Below are 20511 nucleotides of genomic sequence, written 5' to 3' on the forward strand. Positions count from 1 at the left end.
TGTTAACAGTCAAACAGCTGCAAGTAATAAGTATTACATGCATGTCATTATCGTGTGTATTTTCCCTAAATTATCATTTAATAACCCCAAATTGTATTTGTTTTATCGATGTTCTTTTTCATAACAAGTTCATTAAAGGGGTATGAAGTAATATTTGACCTTAACTGACCTGTACCAGCAGGAAGTCGGAGCTGAAATAAAATGTATATAAATGATCTCCTGCTAACCTTCCCTTGACTGGTGGTTGTGATATCGCAAAACAATGTCACATTTTCACTGTAAAGATCATTAAGCAAGTCAGATACTACCAAGGGTGAACACATGTTTATCAGGACGGATTGTTTACAGTATAAAACACTGCATGTTGTGGTAGTATCTCCTCAAACTAAATGCTGTGTTGCAGGACCCCCCTCTATTACTGAAACCAATGAAAATGCATGGAGAACATACAGGAATGGGATATCTTAAAGCAGCATTACGATTTCAGCACCTTGCTTGAATGTGTTGAGTGATTGTTGCAATCAGATCAATAATGTCATGTCATCACCCTCCTGCAGATTTTGTTTTCATCATGGAGCAAAAGCTCCGTTCAATGAACAACAGTGTTCAAGAGATAAACCGTACAGATCCTATTTTATTATATAGAGCGCATGGTGCACTATTTGGAATTTCACTCACATTTATTTCGTCCCACGGGTGTCGGTTTCAGATCCCATCAGATAAGCATGCAGAGATTGTCTCTGGGGAGATTTGTGGCATCATACCATGGCCTCATGTTTCAGTAAAGCTTCCCTGTTTTACAATTTCATGTGATGTAGTTCAAGTTGTCCAAACAATCTAAAGATGTGTTGTCAAGCACAAACATTTAAATGTGGTTTGGCAATATTCAAAACACCTTTCATTGTAATGCAGTCCAGCACAGCAGGTTTATTGTCATTTATTTACCTTTGGTCCTAAATCTGATACATATCTGATTGTTGGCCATGCGACTGCTGTGAAAAAGCTCACATCGGATGTTCATATGTTTTTCCTCATTATTCCTAAAAAAAAGACTTTTTCTATATTACTGAGTTCCACTGCTTAAGTCAGCATCTTGTTGCTGCCAGTAGAACTCCGATTTAATAAATCAGCATATAAATGTGTAAACTGCGTCGTTAAGGTAGACAGTGCTATCTGGGAAACATTATGTTTATTCACTTTACATGGAGCTAAAATGAAAACCAAATGATGTCAAATCCTGTTGGCCGAATGAGTAAGTGTCTGTTTATGTGTCGTAACAAACAATAAATAATCCTTTAGTAGAAGTAGATGTTTACTGGTGAGCTGAGCTCGATTAAATGTAACGATGTGTTAAAGTAGGTTTCCCTCCAACAGTAGGAAACAGTTGAAGACTTTATTTTCCTCTTTGTCATTTAAAATGTAAATTAACTCATCAAACAGACTTTTCACTCAGTTCCTTCTTTTAAATGTGTCATGTTTCACCAAGCAGGACTCTGATTTAATGAAAGCCCATGTGATAACAATTGTGTGGACGTGCAGAAAGATGCAGCTACACTGATGTCAGATATAGGTCACTTAAACAGAAATGTGAACAGAAAGATTTGTATCTGTGGGGAAAAAAAATTAAATCAGAATTGAGCATTAAATCCTGTAATTTGAATGAAACCGTAGCTCCATTTAAGGGAACATGTTCCTCATTTTCTTTTCTGTTTACCTGGCAAGCTCTTTTTTGGACATTGCTGCAGTGGTTACATGATACTCTTAGTGAATTATTGTTCTTAGCTACTAAAATGTCTGACACCAATACTCATCCGTATTCTGCGGCAAGTGTTTTTGTCTTGGGAAGAGTTGGCAGGCATGCAGTAGGCTTGCATGACCTTGCAGCTTAAGTTACCGCATCCTTCAACAGGGCTTGAATGATTTGAAGCGTGCAAAACAGTCCGAGGTAGCTGTGTTATCTTCCTGTCACTTAACAATAGGTGTTGTTACCTGACTGCCGGAGGAAAGGTTACTGGATGGATACATGGACAGGCAGAGAAATTCTTGAGGCTCAAGTGTTTGTAGTCAAGCAGTGACAGCTGGGAAGTCCTGTCTAGCTTTGAACCTCAAAATTACAAATTAAGAAGGGATCCTCTGAATCAGCGAGATACTGTAATTCCCTCGATCCTATTTCACCCCCAGTACAGAGAAGGAATGCAGAAGGGACAAGAGGGCAGGAGGAGATTCAAAAACACTGTTGCTGTTTCTCCCATGTCTCCTAGAATTGTTCTGATAATTAGGTCACGTCCAGTTCCCACAAGTGTAATCCTCTTTGCTGCATAATGTTCCTCTTTACTTTCCAGGAATGTGGTGTGGTCGGAGGTGTTCTAATCCATTGGGTGGTGCTTTTGGTTCTCACTACATCTCTGTCTCTCTCTGTGTCTCTCTCTCCTATCCTTCTTACTCTTTCTCCACCCTTTACTACTTTATCTTCAATCAAACCCCCTCCCACCACTCCCCCATCCCCCCTCCAACCCATTTCCTTGTGTCGAAAGAAGAAGAGCCGGAGTATTTAACCCCACCAGTGTGGGCCAGTCACCTTCCTATCTTTCTTCCTGTGGACCATCAGCCAGCAAGAGTAGTAATGGAGGGTGAGATTCGTCGATCGACCTCTGCCCCCAGCAACTCCTCCTCTTCTTACCCATCTTAGCAACATGCATGGTGCTGCGCTGTGCGAACTACAGAGGAGTGAATGTCACTCTCAACTATTTTCTCACAGCTTCCTGTCCTCCCCTAGCAGAAGAGACACCACCCAAGAGCAGTTTTTCAGTTTAAATGCCAGCATGAATGCCAAGCATGTCACAGTCTTCACCACTCTACTTTTGCCTCTCTTTCTCTTACTCTTTACCCGAAGAAACAGTTTCTCAGTAAAAAAAAAGAGCCATTCAAATGTTTTCCTTATTGCTCCGCCCCCTTTTTCTCTCTCGTTTTCTTTTCCAGTTTTTTAGTACCTGAAACAAAGAGCTCCTCCTTTCCTTTGAAAGCCATCATCGACATGGACACAGCACTCATGAGTCCTCCATCGCTGCTAGAAAAGGGCCTTGAATCCTAACCCGGGTTATCTTCTTTAGAGTCACCAAGAAAAAGCATTATGCTAATCTCTCTGTCAGTGATAGAGGCATGTCGGGAATGTAGCATAGCATCAGTGGAGCTGACACAATAAATCACTCCACTTTGCATCACTTCAGGTACGTCTCAGCGGTTCATTTACTGTACAATGAACACTCCTGAGGGGCTCTCCACCTCGGATATCGCAGCGGTTTCTCCAGTCCTGGTGCCGTGTCGAAGTGTCAATTGGTGGTCATGTCTGTTTGTTGTCTCAAGTTTTTCCATCTCTGTGTCGTCTCTCTGTTTTGTCCCCTGTGTCCTCTCTTCATCTCGTCTGTTTCTTCCAACATGGAGGAGGGGACCCTGGCTGTGTCTTGTGTCTGGCATGTGCTGAATGCTCACGGAGCTGCCTCTGTCTCAGAATGTGACGATTTCAATAATCCCTCATTTACATTTTCAAGCTGTTTTTCAGTGCAAACGGGCAAGTGGAGACCTGTGTCTCTGCCACGCGGACAATGGACAGTGTTGCTATGGTTTTCCGTAATCACAGCAACGAGAATGCCAGTTGTTTACTGTGAAAACCAGGGAGGAAAACAGGGTTGACACCTCTAATTAAAAAAAGTGAAGTGTGTTTTGCGTGTGTGTGTGTGTGTGTGTGTGTGTGTGTTGTGGACATTATCTTGTAAGAGAAGGTGACAGTTGTAGGGTTTGGGTTTTGGCTGTGAAAATGCACAAGCATGCTGTCTGACAAGGACATTTTGACTTAGTTTAAGAATAAAGAAGCATCAATATCAGTCCAGAGAGAATGTCAGTCACTAAGCTTTAAAAAGGGCTTAAAAAAAACCCAGTGGCCTCCAGATTCAAGTGGTGCACATCAGCAGTAGCGCAAACACACTGGCAGGGCAACAAGACCTGTTGTGTGTGTGCAGTGCAATTCCAGGATTCATTTTGACATGACATTGCAACTGCATTTCTTGTACAACGTCAAGCACAAATGCAAACAGAAAATCTGGCCTTATATATTCATTTCGTTAGATCTACTGATAAATTTAGATTGTAATATTAAAAACCTCAATAAAAAAAAACATGTGAAACTTATAAATGCTTCTTGTTATTGTTATTCTTGTATTCAATGAAAGTATAAATGTTTCACTATACTGGCCCTCATGTAACAACTGCGTTCACAAACTGACCCCATATATCTCCAGAAGAATTTGTAGTCATGGAAAATAACATAAAGCCGGGTGGCATTTGGTAGGATTCAACAAGCAGACGGTCAGTTCAAATTCCAGCAAGCGCCTCTTGAATCAGTCAACATGGCTTTAGTAGAGCGGAAGATTCCATTAATAGAAGGTGGGGTCTGATATACAAACTTGGCATCATTCATCCAAATAAATTTATGGTATCTGTTAAATGGAGAAGCTTTGCGGCACTCGGAGAATGCACCCGGCATATGTCCACAGAGCCAAACACGGAGCCAGTTATAGTGCAGCCGGCCGAGATGAAAATGACCCCTCATGTGCTGTACAGTGACACAAGATCTATTTGTGATGATTCTACCGTATCCCAGAAACAGGACATTTATAGTTCAAGTTATTTATATTTCTTGAAGCCTGTGTTATCATTCCAGTGTGATGGATTCCTGTGTAGCTACAAGCTGGATTCCCCCTTTTAGGCCTAGTACTCCCAATGGACCCCACAAAAAGTGTTTTGCTCTTAATTTTATTTTAAAAGAATATTTTGAAAACAGTGAAATTAAGCTCAATGAAACGCCAACTTCCACATTCAAGGAATTATAACTGATAACTAACACAGCTACAGTATGATTTTGTCTAATATCTGAACAACACCAAAACATGGCTTGATTTCTGTTCATCTTTACAGGTTTTAAATGTAATGTTTTAACCTCAGATCCACTTATTGTGATTCAACGACAAATACCAAACAATTACAAATATATCCTATCAAAGTAGGCTGCTGTTACTTTTCCCAAATATTAGTAAGAATACATTTTGGAACCGATCCCCTTCTCTTCACAGTAATGTTCTTCGAGAGTATACTGACACTTTCGTTTTCTTTATGAGAAAAACGAATCTTGAAAATTGCTTTAGGAGAAAAAAGTGTTTTTTGAAGAAAACTGAAACGAAAAATCTTCCTCTCTTTGTCAGAACAGTATAACTCCAGGCTATAATCCCTCTCTGAGAGTATGAGAGCAGAGAGAATCAAGAATACACTGAAATGAGTTATTGAGTGTTGAGTCTATTTCACTCAAATAGAACAAATACACAACAAAGATTCTCAATTACTCTATTGAATTCTCTATTAAGAACAATTTGCACCTAGATTGCATATTGGCCTTTTTCACAGCAGATATTTTGTCTTGTGCAAGAAAAAGCACAGGTGCAAGAGACTCCTCACTTCAAGTTTGAGCCATTTATGAGAGCGGGCAGAATTAATTAGCGCCAGGCACCTAAATAAACGAGACAGTCGTGAACATGCAGGAAAGAGAACATGTGACGATGAAACGACTTCTGTCCCTACCTGAACTACTGCGACGCTCCATTAATGATGGACATGGGAGATGTTTACCTTCAGGGCTTTCTGCCAGACAGGATTTATTTTTACCCAAAGCACAATCTTTTTCTAAACCCAACCAAGTAGATTTGTTGCCTAAACCGAAGGAGATTTCTGGCAGAAAGCCCAGAAAGCAAACCTCTCCTATGTGCCCAGTACCCCACCATGCACAATACCAGGTTCCTGGATCCAGGACACTGAGGTGGGATACAGACATGAATTAAATAATTGAATTAATTGTGCCTGTGTGTAAAACTGTCTGCTGGGGAAAACAAACAGAGCTATTTAACTCGTTTTGGTAGTTTCTTCTACAGTTTGAATGTTTTGTTATAAAAGCAAGATTAAATCAAAGCACACTTCTTTAATCCAGGCCCAATGGACTTTAATTAATAAGAGTAGTGATGGCTCTGCTCCATTCAGGTATGTCAGTGAGCCAGCATGCACAATACCAAGGCCCTGTACCTGGGACAACGAACAGAAATGAGCACGTCATTAATGTCAACAGTGACCCCTGTGCGTTTAATACTGTGACATGTCAACAATATCTGCCATATAGTGCCATCGAGCTCTTATTGGTTGGTTTGCTACACATTTGGATGTTGTGAATGTTACTTTACTTGTTTACATTCTTTCAAATAAGTGTTCAGTGATGTCTACGGTAAGAGTTAATCACTTCTTCAACTCAGCATGGGCATTTTTACTGAAGGACACATTGACCTGTCATTGCGGGACGTAATCAGCTGTAGCTGATAACATTAACGTTGCCTCTATTACATTTAGGAGCGTCAGTAAGTCATCCCAGGCAACAGGCCCTGGAACTGACATACCAAAGTGGAACGAGTACTAAATCGCTTTAACATTGTGAATGTCACCTATGTTTAGTTACAGTCCTAAAAATACGATTCCAGTGGAGTCTACAGTAGGAAGAAATTAAAATGAATATATTTATTTAATTTCGCCACCATAAACCCTTCAGAAAAGGACACTTTGACTCGTCGAAGCAGAAAGTACACAGGTGTATCGAATAACATTAATGGTGTCTCTTTCAGAGTATCAGTAAGTCATTCCTGTGAGGCAGTATACACAACACCAGGGCCCTGCGACTGAAATATATAAATGTTGTGCTGGGAGAAGTGTATAATGACTTGAATTTGCATAAGCATTTGACAGGTGTTGAGCCTTTTCATTTCTCCCAGGAGCCCCCCTCCCCGCTCCGAAGTCAGACAGCATCATTTTCGAATACAATTTTCACAGGCTGTTGTGAGCGAGATTTCTCTACTTTTATGTCTGCATGAAAATACTGGAATTATGTGTGGATGCTGCAGCTACAACCACATGAAGTCGTGGTGAGTCAGAGGGTATAATAGCATCTTTTATCACTTGCAGGTAATGGGCAGGTTGACAGTTGACACTGGCTTCCTGTTAAATCATCAAAGAGGGAGGTTACAGGCCTGTCAGAACATGGCACTTCCTCGAAGACACCCCCACCTCTAACAAAACACACACACACAAACCCACACGTAAATGGGTGGGTGAGGTTTGACATTACTGACCTCTTAACCTTTGCCCTCTGACTAATTTCACCTCTTTGTAGGAGGGTCTCTCTCTCTTGCTCTCTCTCTGTCTCGCTGTCCTCCAATCCACTTATGCCGTCTCTCTCTGTCTGCAGACCTGAATGAGTGCGGGCTGAAGCCAAGGCCCTGTAAGCACAGGTGCATGAACACATATGGGAGTTACAAGTGCTACTGCCTCAACGGCTACATGCTGATGCCTGACGGGACCTGTGGAAGTGAGTTGGCCCCTCACACACTCACACACAAGCACACGTCTCTTTTTGTATTGTTGGGAATATTTTCATTCCTGATCTATTTTCTCCCTCATTTATTTTTTTTTAAAATCTTGCTTCTGCTTTCACTTCACTACAAATGTATTCATCTGAATGCCAGTGCAAGGCAATGCTGGTGACATATGCTCTCGATTACAAAATATGCTTTCCCACTTGTGTGAGTACCTCTGACAGCAGCCTCACGATCCTTTGATAGACTGCTTTGATTAAAGCCCCACATTGATCTGCTTCATTATAGCAACTCCAACGTCTAAAGAACCCCTCTGAAGAACCCTGGGTAGAAAAGTATGAACCCTTTAGACCCTCGGTCGCCCTGAGGTATTCCACAGAATGGGAGTTATTGCCTGTACACGTCTTGCTGTAAATTCTGTTTCCCACCTGATAACTATTTTCTCCTCACCTTTCCTCCGGAGCACAGCGTGACTCCCGGTTGCCCTATTTTAATTAGTTATTTTTCTATCAGAAGGAAATAACTTCCCCCCCATTTAAAGTCTGAATTGTTCACCACTTTAGGAAATCTCAAGCTATTCCAAGTGTTGTCGTGTGATGAAAGCATGATAGTGTTAAACACCTTGCCGCTCTTCTTTTCTTGCCTGCTACTGCTCTGATCAATAGATCACTGTAGCATTTAATCAGCCTGGCCTGCCTTAGTCATCAAACTGTACTCCAGGGTGCTTGCGGCAGCTGAAATGGCAGCGGCAGGCATGAGCCTCACTTTTAATTTCCTTTTTAGGGTCCGAAGTTATTGAGAGAAACTGAAGAAAATCTGTTCCGTTATATTAGTATTTTGGAGGGTCTTGATCTGCCCTGCACGGCTCCGCAACAGGCGCTGCGCACACTGCTTTGACAGGATTTAGATGGATTACGATTCTTTAGGTGTAGGAAAGGATGAAAGTGGGTGAGGGAGGATGGCGTGCACACAGAGCAACTGCACAGCACAGGAATCCAATAACGGCAGAGTGTGCGCTGGTCTGTTGTCTGCACCTCAGGGTCTACTCAGCTAATATCAGGCAGTGGCCTGGCGCTCACGTACTGACTGGTGGATAACGATAAAGTGCGAGTGTGAATGTGAAAAGGAAAGAAAGTGAGTGTGTTCTCTCCCTTTTGGCGCCATCATTGGTTAATATCTGTTGTGTTTCCATTGTGTCAATCAGATGCTCGCACTTGTGGCATGGCCAACTGCCAGTACGGCTGCGAGGTGCTGAAGGGAGAGGTCCGATGTCAGTGTCCGTCGCCGGGCTTACAGCTGGCTCCGGATGGAAGAACCTGTGTTGGTACGTCCGTGTCTTTATATATCTCCACAGGCCTGACAACTGAGCCTTATGTTCCCACTCCCTCCCATGAGCTACTCATGTAAAGCATCACAAACAGGAATGTTTACATTATTTTTGTCAAATTCCTCTCAGCCATTAAATTAGCTGAGTGATAATCAAATGCAACTGTTTTGGCAGAGCAAGAAAGAAAACTTGGCTGTGAAGAGACAATTTTGGAAACCAAACAAAACCTCCAGCGAAGCTGAGATCCATCTGTTTTGCTTTGATTAACTACCCCAGCAATTTAACAGGCCTTGTTAACCAAATGGTGACTTTATTCCACGTACTTCCTCCAGCTTTTACAGCAGGAATGTGATCAGGGGAAGCCCACTCTCTATCCTCCTCTTCATTCTTTCGCTACGTGGAAGAGCTTCTCAGATGGGTAACTAACAGATGAAGTGGCAGCTGAGGCAGTTAACCTGTGTCTGGTTTAAATACAGGTTGTTCCAGACTGGACTGTTCCTGCTTGGCCGCCTTATAGTCCCACATAACTGTGGGCTGGCTAATGGGGGGGGGGTGGATTTCTAAAACAGGACAGTCATCAATCATGAAAAATGATGGAGGAGGGGAAGGAAAGGTTGCCTGCAACAGGTGGCACAACAGTTTAATGGAATGTTTCCGGATCCCTCGAGAAGACGCTGTTTTATGGAGAGTATCTAATCATATCTATAGAGGTGATTACTTCTAGTAACTACCTTAGATGGGAGAGTTTGCATTGATGCATAGCTGGTTTTATTCATTATTATGTTGTGAAATGTGTCAACACTTTTTTAGCTGCAGCTTTAAAATTGGCATGGGCCCATGTTTATCAATCTTTTAGGAATTATATACCTAAATACATAAAAATGCCTGAAGATCCAGTTCAGGAGTAAAAAAGTACTTAGTTGAGTGTGAAGAGAGTCTTTATCAAGCAACTTACTCATACTTACAACAAAGTGTAAGTACATTTCCATTCTACGTTTATTGGCTCCCTGTTCCATTCATTTCTATTAAAGCACAACGACAAATGCAAGTCTGTGTTTCTTGTTTCGCTGTAATCTGCCCCATTGTCTATAAAAAAAAAAGTCCTTGCAAGTTACTCAGATACATGTTTTACTGCAAAAGCATACATACATTTATCAACAAAGTTAGTTCGAGTTGTTTCAAATCCTCTAGTACCAATTGACATGTGACATTAACGTCAATCTAATAAAAATGTAGATGTATTGCTAAAAGTAAATTAGCAAAAACTAAATTGAAACAGGAAAACAAATCAGATAAATTCTATAAATCAATGCCAGATTTTATAGAATAAATGACTGAAGTAAGTCAACAGTTTGAGAATTTGATAAAAAGCTCCTATTCTTTGCGAGTAGCATTACATCTGAAGAAATGTTACTTTTATATTTCGCTTAAGTCTGAAATTAAACTGTTAGCAGTTTGACAAATGCATGCCAAGATGTTCACGAAATAAGTTTGGTTGAATATATTTATTATTTGATGTGAAATGTACTCTTTTTTTAAAAAGCTGTGCACCTGCTTTTTGTGTGTTACAATTGAAGAAGGATGTCTGACGATCCCCTCGAAGGAAGTATTGACTTGTTTTGCACCGTGACAGAAAACCGTCCGATTAATGTTTTGCATTGTTGCAGAAGTTACGCATTCAATGGCATATTTCAAAGCTGCATCACGTAGAAAATGCTTAATTTATCAGACAAGTTGACAAGTAAAACACAAAATTGCAGAGCTTAATGCAGACTGATGTATAACAATTAAGACGTGTTTAACTCTGATGCTTAATGATCTGTAGCTTTGAAAGAAAAGTCAAAGCTGTCTTCAAAGCCAGATGTACCATTGATAAAAACAGGCATTTGTATGCAGTATTATACATTTTGAGACAGTGACTGTCTTGTTGTGTGCATGTATGTGTTATGTAAAACATGATAATTCACCACTGCTCTCTCAGTAGCTAAATAATTCAACTCTTGGCCATTAAGTGTCTTGCTGATGAGAACCTCAACGGCAGTTGTTAAGGGATCACTGTTCAGGGATAAGAGAGCTCAGCCCACTTACTTCACTTGCTTGTTTTCCCAGCTGGTCTAGGTGTCTCTGTGTAAAGGTCTTTTCACAGCACAGTCCCTGAGGCACCACGCCGCCTCACCTGCAATATGCAGAAAATGAATTAATGATTTTAAGGCAAATCTTCGAGCCTCTCTGCGTCTAAATATTAATGCCAAACATGCCTGCAAAGGTGATCAACAGAGACACTGAGAATAGGTATTTAAATAGTGAAACAAGGTATTGTGAATTGTATTCTGCTCACTGAACAGAATACATAATGTGCTTTGTTCCTAAATGAATACTAACCAGGGAAGGTGAAAGAAGTCAACCACTGTGAATAGAGATGTAGTTTAGTTTTGGATTAAATTGCCTTTTTTAAAACGTTTTTCATTGCATTGTGTCATTTTGAATGCATTATATACCGTATATGGCCAACTCTAAAATGATTTTTAGTCAGAAATGATGAATACATTATGTTTTAATTTAAATATTTCCATCTGTGTAATAACCGGCATCTCTTTTTCTCTTGCAGATGTGGATGAGTGTACAGCAGGCATAGCAGTGTGTCCCCGGTTCAGGAAATGCATGAACACCTTTGGTAGCTACATCTGCAAGTGCCATGAAGGCTTTGACCTGCAATACATCAATGGGAAATACCAATGCATAGGTACCGTCACTACTGTCTCCACCGTGAGGCTTTTTTTACCTTGTTGCTGCTGAACTGACTGATGAGTCGCCAACTGAATTTCGTTGTATCTTTTTAACGATGACAATAAACATCCTTTGTCCTTTTTATCCTTTTACAGATACAACTTACTAAGGTCATAAATGTGCTGAGATGTCTTGACTTATAACCAACATTATGATTATTTTTAGTGATGCAGGGTGCTGTTTTTACACCAGACACTGAGGGAGCAAATAGAAACGACAGCACACACACACAGACAGGCATAGTACTTATCAACGCATATCAAACAATAGTCTGGTGCCCATATCTACAGTACGCTGAAATGAACTTCTCGTGTAACTTCAGAAGACACACACTACCAACCAGTGACGTATACGTTTAATCCGTACTGTACTTAAGTACAGTTTTGACAGACTTAACTTTACCTGAATATTTTTTATTTTATTCTACTTTGTACTTCCACTACATTTCAGAGTAAAATATTCTTCTTTTTACTCCATTTATCTGACAGGTATTGTTACTGATTACTTTGCAGATGAAGATACGTACATACAAAACATTATGATCATTTTATGAAGCAAGTTGCATTATTATACTGTACATTAATCAACCCAGCAGTATGTAACACTGTTCAAATAAGCTCTACCCTGACCTGCTACAATATTAAAAGTACAGATTTTTTATATGGTATTTTTACACTGCTACTGTATGTATGTATTTACATCTGCAATGAGATAGTACATTATGACATTCAAACATACCACTGTTCAAAAATTATATTCCAAAACAACAGATAAATACAAAAAGTCAGTTTGAGACTCTGTAGTTGAAGTAGTAAATACGTAATGAAGGAGGAACTGAAAGTGCAGAATACTGTTAAACTTTCCCCCAGCTGTGCATTTCAATGATGAATACTTGCTATCTAAACATTTAAAGTGTCATTCTATAGAAATCCACGCAATAACCTTGAATCTTAGCAGCATCTAGAAGATACACTACATCCAATCTTTTTTCTTTCATTTTTTAAGAACAAATAAAAAAATGAATAAATAAATAAACAGTAAAATGCTCTAAAGACCTTGCAGCTTAATCTCTTGGAAGATTGTTCAACAAACAACTCTGTTGATGATTTTTTTCTCTGGCATTCACAGAGGGATAACTGTTATTCACTTAAATGCTTTTGCTAACAATACTTATGACATGAACTTTGAGCTCTCCTTGAAGTGGATGTGAAGCAATTATCTTTTGACATTTTGCTGTTATGTTAACTTTTTTCTGTTACACTTGCAGTCAGTAGCTTAATGTTGTGTTTTTACTGTCTTTCAGATGTGGATGAGTGTTATTTAGGTCAGAGCCACTGCAGCAACTTTGCCTCCTGCTACAACACGCCGGGCTCGTACAAGTGCAAATGCAAAGACGGCTACAGGGGGATGGGCCACGATTGCAAATGTAAGAATTGAGAATAAAACCCCTGGCCGAGATGCTCACTTTTGCAAAGAGGACCGGGGGCCTCGCATATTTGTTTTCTTTGCCTGTGTTTTTTAAAAAGCTAGGAAACCAGGAATAGCCTTCTCAGCAAAGAGCCGGGACTGGAATTCCTTTCTTTGTAATGGCTGTCAGTCATCACTTAAATCACCCTGCTCCCTTATCACATGTGCCCCGAGTGAGCCTTGACTCCTTTAAAAAAAAACAAAAAAAAACACATCTGTTCTATTTTATTCAGCCAAGAAGAGGAGTTATCATCAAATGTCAAAATGTATTTTGCTTGCTCATACCCACACATTTCATTTGGTCTGTGCGTCTGTGGTTTTTACAGCAGCTCAGTGGACAAGAAGTAATTTATTCTCCACAGTTACTTAATCATCTAACAGACACAACCAGTGTAACAGTCCATAGAGCAGCGAGCAGTGAAGATGCCTCCTGGTGTGGTGCGTTGCAAATATTTCACCCGGTCGTCTGCCCAAGGGGGTGTGAGCCACTAGCGCTCTGGGAGTCGAGTTGCAATATCCTATTTGTGTATCACATATCAAAGTCGCCGGCAACTTGAGAAGGCAATAACTGAGTTCAAACCTCTTGCCTTTGTCCACTCATTCCTCACTCATGAAACCCTTATGAAGCCCCCCCCCCCCCACACACACACACACACACACTACCACCACACCGCACCGACCCCCAAGTCTCTGTCTCTGCTCCTGCGTGAAGATTGTGTGGAGAAACAAAGAAAAAGGAGGTGTTACGTTTATGACATCAGCAGAGCGAGGGTGATCTCCGGGGCACAGCAGCCTGTTTGAATGCAGAGATCATTCCACACACACACACACACACACACACACACACACACACACACACACACACACACACACACACACACACACACAGCAGCTTCATCATGATGCTGGGGGGCCTCTGGCTATGAACACACAAATAATTACTAATCAGGAGGAGCACATGAGCGAATAAAAAGCCACTGTCAGAGAGCAATATTGATTTCACAAAAGCAAAAATTCACTGAACGTGGGGTGTCTTTGTGGGTGAGTTTGCATGCAACCACTTATGTTGCATGCAACCATCCGTCTTTCTCTTTTTTAACAGTCCTATTGAGAAAAATGTCCACAATTGTCTTTTAAAAAAAGCCCCAAATTAATAAATGCGAACTTGCTACATGATGATTTTATGGGCCTCTCTTGTGTGACCTATTGCTTCAGTGAGATTTGAGATCGCCAACTTGTTTTTTTAAGACGAACATTTAGTTAATCGATATCAGGAGAGGTCTCAGTCGATGAGGCAAGCCCTCCTCTGCACAAGTCAGACTAATCATTGCAGTTAGTCTACAATTGTACGCCTCATTAACATTTTAGTGCTCATATTTCATTCCTCCGTCTGCATTCTCGTATTATTTCAGCCATTCCTAAGGTGGTTATTGACCCTCCGAGACCAGGCAAACTGCCTCCAAATCATCACAACCGCATCCCCGACATGGATCAGAAAAGAACCACCACTACTCTCCGCCCACCAGTGACTCAAAGGAGAATCTTCCCCATTATCCCCAAATCAACGACTACGACAAGGACTACGACAACCACAACGACGACCAAAGCCCCTCTGCCGCCAAAGAGGGTCACCCCACCTCCACGCAAGCCAGCAGTTTCCATCCGAAAGCCCTTTATCCCAACCAGGAAGCCACCTGCCCCGACACGCAAGCCCTACATCCCACCAAGGCCAGTGGCTCCCACACGACGCCCGCTGTCGCCACCACCAGTAACACCTGTAGACAACACCATCCAGAAGGAGGTCACCAAACAGAGGGGAGATGTCCACAGTAAGAATTATCTTTATATTTTATAAAGTTTACATTCATTACAGCTTTCTTGATACACACTTTGAGTTATAGATGACAAATCTTCATTTTGTGTCTATTTTTTTTAAACTGATCACACATGAAATATCGGCCTCTTTGCAAATGTTCATCATGTAAGCAAACCTTTAAACCTGTATTAATATTGTTTTTAGCCACTTGGGGGCAGTACAAGAAGGTATAAACACAGCTTTGACATATTATCACCTCATATTATTCCACATAAATGTGATGGTTAACCTGTCAGCAAACGTTCACCTATTTACACATCCAGTAGACACCAAGCGTTGTTATAATTTATTTGGAGTCGTGTTTCCAGCAACCTGACACAAATATTTGCTCTCCTTCTGGCTCTGCTCAATGCTCCATTCATTTCACCAACTTGGTGCTAACTTTGTCTGACAGCTATTTCATTCTGAGGTATACACTTATAGCCGTGTCGACTGTTGATAGTCATTCATCACAAGTACACATTGTTTGTATGAAAATATAAATTTGAGCAGCTCAGAAAACATGAGAATTTGTTGCATTAGCAGGTTCTAATCTCTGTATTTTGATGTTTGATTGTGAGGTGAACTTTTAGTTTTTGGGTCACAGACTTTGACATTAAAAGGCACTCATCAGCCAACCAACTTGGAGTATATTTGAATATTTCCTCATCTGAATCATGGAATATTGTGTTTATTATGACACATGTCACTATCTGGCGAATCCGAAGGGATGTTTACCCGACAGATGATGTGTATTATCATATTCATTTTGTATTCAAACATATGTGCATACAGCAGTTGGCAGTCAGTTCCCAAATGTACACATTTTATATGCCAGTTTACAATATGAAAGAGTTTCATGCAGAACATTTAGCCAAAAATTGAAGATGGTTTGTTGTGGAAACTGATGAAAATGGTTGAAATGAAAGATCTTTTGTTGTCAGATTCAATATAGGGCAATGGGAGCTTTCTGTATTGATGCTTTTAAATAGTTGTCTCGCTGTTAATACGACCCACTCACATGATCTTAATGAAGCTGTATCCACCCTCGTATTATATATGATACGCAGATTAATGAAGAAATAATGCCCATTTTGACAAGAGAATTAAGTAGTTGCAATAGTTGCAGTAGTGTAAAGTAAGAATATTTCCCTCTCACGCTAATTATCTTTTTTGGCTTCACTTAACAGACAAACTGCTTCTCAGCAGATGATTGCAGTGGCTACCTTTGAAGACAAACAATCTCATCCAACTCTCATTGCTACAGCATTTACAGTATTCTGTAATTTGGTTTTGATCAAGAACATCAAACGTGTGACATGTGGAGAAACAGTCTGGCTGAGAAGCAGTTTGTCTGTTAACTGAAGCCTTTCTTTTATTTTGATCTAGTAAGCTCGATGATTTGTCTGCAGGTAAACACTTTTCAGAACAATATTTAAAAGGTGAGGCTGGTGGAATTCTATGTTTTTAAAATACAGAAAGAGCACGAACGAATATTTATCCACAGCGTAAATGAATTCCCAGAAATTAAAATTGCAATTCCCTGCAGCTTTAGGACTGAACTTTAAAGCGCTGAGTGCCATAGACAGGATAGATAAGTTGGAGAGTATTAAGAGTTGGGCTAACACATTGTTGGTTTTGGGATTTGTTGGCACACAACAACAGGTGTAGTTTCAGTAAATTTGTATATTATTACAGATATACAGCCATACAGAAAAAACAACAGAAGGTGAGACTTATTGGAATGTTTAATCCAGATGCACCAACAGTATAAATTGCACTAAAAATTGTAATTGAACATGGATAGAAGTGTGTTTTGTGTCATGCTTGCTTGTAGGCACAGCAAAAGTTAGTGTTTACCAAAACCCCAAACATTAAGCTCTGTTGACGTAGAAAATATCGGGTGAGATGCAACAGCAAAGTAGAGGATAAGAGGTGAGATACTGTGGTTCCTGCTCATCTTGCCAGATGGCATCACATAATTAGAAAAGGGAAAGAGGAAAGAAGATTACATTAACACCTGTCTGCACTGCTTGAGGGAGACATCAATCTAATAGTTTGCGTCACGGCAGAGCAGTTCTAGAAATCAGAGCTTCTTGAAGACGGTTTGAATAATATCAGAGAGGGAGGGAGGAGAGACACTGCTGAGTGATTGTTCAGGGAATTAGATGGAAATAGGAATCATTTCAATGAGAGCCTCATGGCATGAAGAATGCCTCCGCTGTGTCTCAGGTGTGTACTGAAGCCAGTCTAAGAGTGGTATCAATCTTTTCCTCTAAATCTCAGCAAGAAAATTAATATGAATATATTCCCAAAAATGTAAATATGTTTATTTTTCATGCTCCAGAGAAACGCCTCAAACCTCTGAGGCTAATACAAAACTATTGCATTAAAAATGCATTTACATTCATTTTAAAAAGACAGTGTTTACCTAAGCTAAATAAAAGTTGGTATTTAGAGATTCAAGGTGTTCACCCACAAACAGCATCTGAAAATAAATAAAGTACACTGTGTTTGTCTCCAAACCTAAAACAAGTCGAGGATTGGTGATTGCTGAACATTTTGGCAGAACATAGGAAATCCACCTTAAGCTGTTACCTCCCAAATATCTGGATGAAATGAACCACTAAAGGTCACATTGTAAAAAAAAAAACAAGAGCAACATTTCGTATGAGCTGTTTCAACATGGTTGTTGAACAAATAAGATATTTACAGGGTCACTTACAAACCTGTCTCTTGGGCACACACAGAGACATGGATGCCTGGGATTGCTGGAGAGCCTGGTGCGAGTGTGACCTCCCCACTGTCAGATTCCTCCGACTGTCAGGCTACATTGCAGTCTGCCAGGTGGCTGAGACCCAGTGTGGGGGTGAATGGGCCGAATGGAGGGGGCACATGCTGGGGAGCCTAGGGGACTGACGTGTCAAGTGCAGGTTACACGACAGAGGAGCAAGAATCCGGCTGGGATGCTGGGAATAGTTTTACTGATAGTTTGTCTCATGAAAGTCCACTGACTTATCTCACCTGCAAATGCATTGAATACATACTAAGATGATCTTTGTATCTTTCTATCAATTTAAAACCAGTAAACACAGTTTTCATTCTAATAGAGTAAAATAGCCAAAGCATCTTTTCCCAAAAAAAGGCGTGGCACTGTAAAAGTTGAAGAAACAACTTTCTATCCTTCACTTGTCATTCGACCTTTAATAAGACAGCTTGGCTTTAAAGTATTCTGGGCAGTGTGACCCCATTGGAGAAGGGAAGAGGCTATTTCCGGACTGACTGTGTACTGTATCTGTGTATGTACTGTAGCTCCAGGTTGTGTAACGGCAACATTTGCCCAGACGTTGCATCATGAACCATCAGCCTTTTTGATGTTGTGATTCACATTTGACTTATGGTGTTTCTGCAGGTTTTCTCAGGTATGCTGGCCAGCTGCTGTGTTGTTGAATGCACTTGGGTCTGGATATGCAGGCACTAAACCATGACATTGATTCATCCTTGCAGAGTCCTTGTGGCGTCATGAAACAAAGCCAAACAATAGCCACAAGCATACCAGTGAGCAAATATAATACCTTTGTTAATCATTTATCTAAACCTGGGTCTCACCTTTCTCCTCAGTCCCTCGGAACCACGGCCATAACACCGTCCTCGGTGTTGACTTTGACATTGAGCTCGGCAACACGGCAGATGAAGCCAAAGACGATCCAGGTAAACACAAGACGTTTGACAGAGACAATCGGCAGCAGCCCTCAAACGATGACGAACGAGCCACATTTGCATTGCACTGACAATCAACTCCTGCAGTGGTTGCTGCCGAGGCGAAGACATTATAGTGGCCAGATGTGCTTTGATAGGCCTTTCACCAGGAGGTGACACATGACATCTGGCCATAACCATTGAAATAATGGCTCACAGCTCAAAACGGCCAGACCTTTCCACTTTTCACATGATGCTTGCTTGATTGCCTGACTGCTTGAATGATTAATTGATCATTTTGAAGTACATCAGTGCTCCGCTCATGAGCTCCATAGTACTCAGTGTACCGTTCCAATAGCAACTATAAGAAAACAGCTTTTGTGAAGAGACAGTATTTTATGTGATGTATTAATGTCAACGGTATGCAGATTATATTGCCTAATGGTTTAGTTATGTGTTTATTTTGGCTCACGATGAATCATTTGCGATGCAGTGTCAAGTGAGAAGGTCTTTTTATTGGCTCAGGAAATGAACTGAGAAGTGTTTTGCGGAAACCTTACTTTATACAAAGTGATGGATGTTATTCTTATCTTCGAACCAATTTGTACAGCAATGCATGGATGATGCCACATCTGCATTCCTATAATGTTATTGTCTAGACATCATCACTGGGAAAGAAATCATCAGTCATGACATATTGTGCCTGTCTTTGTAACTATAGTGTATTTTGTTATGGTGGAGAGTAGACATAGAATAGGTTATATGTGTAGAATTCACACAGCAGGGCTCATGCGAAGCATTGCAAAATGCAAAATGAAGCCTCTTTGCATGTATGTGCGTCCTGCACGTCTCTGAAAAGTGTGTTTTGTTATCTTCAGAGTCGGGGTACCTGAGCTGCTCCTTTGATGATGGTCTTTGTGGTTGGATCAGGGACAGAGATGGAGACCTGCATTGGGAGACAACGCCTGATCCGTCAGGTAATTCAAGGGCCGTTCTCACTCACACCCTCGAATAAGGAAAACTGTTTATTTTAGAGTCAGTAAATGGGAAATGAGAAAAGCTGCGTTCCTTTAATGACAATGCATGCATATGCAAACACATACAGCGTCAGACAATGTAAGCAGCTACGTTTTGTTCTGCTCAATTACAGGTCAAGATGGAAATTACTTGAGGGAAGTAGTTTGTCTTTTATGCGGATTAGTGCTTTGCTCTACTAAGCGATGCAAATGAAAAACGGATTACGCGACCCGTCAGCGATACCTGTGGCTCACATAAAATGGGAACACAACACTGTTTGTCTTGGGGTTCAGACAAGGAGAAAACGTGCTGAATTATGTTGCGAGGACTCATTAGACACGGTGTGAAGGCTAAACAGTGCTGCGTACTGGCACTGTTTAAGCAACACTAACTACAACCGTCTTCTTCTGCCAACTGGCCTAATCTAGCAGGTACTAGTGTGTTTGCAGAGACTCCGACTGAGGTCTCATTTCAGCCAAGTTTGTGCTCCCTCATTAGAGGAAATAAAGATTTTTACTTCGACCTTTACGTTCCCTGGAAAATCATTCTCAGTAAATCATAACCTAGGCCCTGACAAAAAGTAATGCCATTTAAGAGGCAACAGTTCAGTTTTCAGTAGCATGTAGTGAATGTAATTCATCAGAACATTTAAATACTATCTTATTTATGGGAATGTGTGTGGCCACCTATATATGGCTTTTGCTACATTTCCGGTGCGTTTTGAAGAAAGTAACTATTTACTGTTCATCGCTTTACGTTCTTTTGACAGACAGCCACTGGCTAACACTCATGGCTGTTCGAAGATTGGCACAGATTTGGAGGGGCTCATAACATATGCAGAAAACATCTGTGGCCTACAGATACGTATCGCACCCCCTGTGGTTAACACCAGCCCGACACAG

At 40.8% G+C, this 20511-nt stretch overlaps 1 protein-coding gene across 3 annotated transcripts in view; it reads left to right on the top strand.

Moving 5' to 3' along the window:
* The window catches only part of npnta (nephronectin a), a 43715-nt gene that overhangs the window by 20317 nt on the left and 2887 nt on the right, over window positions 1–20511 (top strand). For 2 of the 3 annotated variants that reach the window (XM_079278165.1, XM_079278166.1), the window contains 7 exons: window positions 7331–7450; window positions 8662–8781; window positions 11393–11527; window positions 12875–12997; window positions 14451–14867; window positions 18515–18604; window positions 19471–19569. In XM_079278165.1, coding sequence (XP_079134291.1) covers window positions 7331–7450; window positions 8662–8781; window positions 11393–11527; window positions 12875–12997; window positions 14451–14867; window positions 18515–18604; window positions 19471–19569 — 1104 coding nt within the window. The remainder of the gene's footprint in view (window positions 1–7330; window positions 7451–8661; window positions 8782–11392; window positions 11528–12874; window positions 12998–14450; window positions 14868–18514; window positions 18605–19470; window positions 19570–20511) is intronic. The other variant, XM_079278167.1, reaches the window with a different exon arrangement.

The sequence above is a fragment of the Melanostigma gelatinosum genome (genome assembly GCF_949748355.1).
Source record: "Melanostigma gelatinosum genome assembly, chromosome: 11".
NCBI classification, from domain to species: domain Eukaryota; kingdom Metazoa; phylum Chordata; class Actinopteri; order Perciformes; family Zoarcidae; genus Melanostigma; species Melanostigma gelatinosum.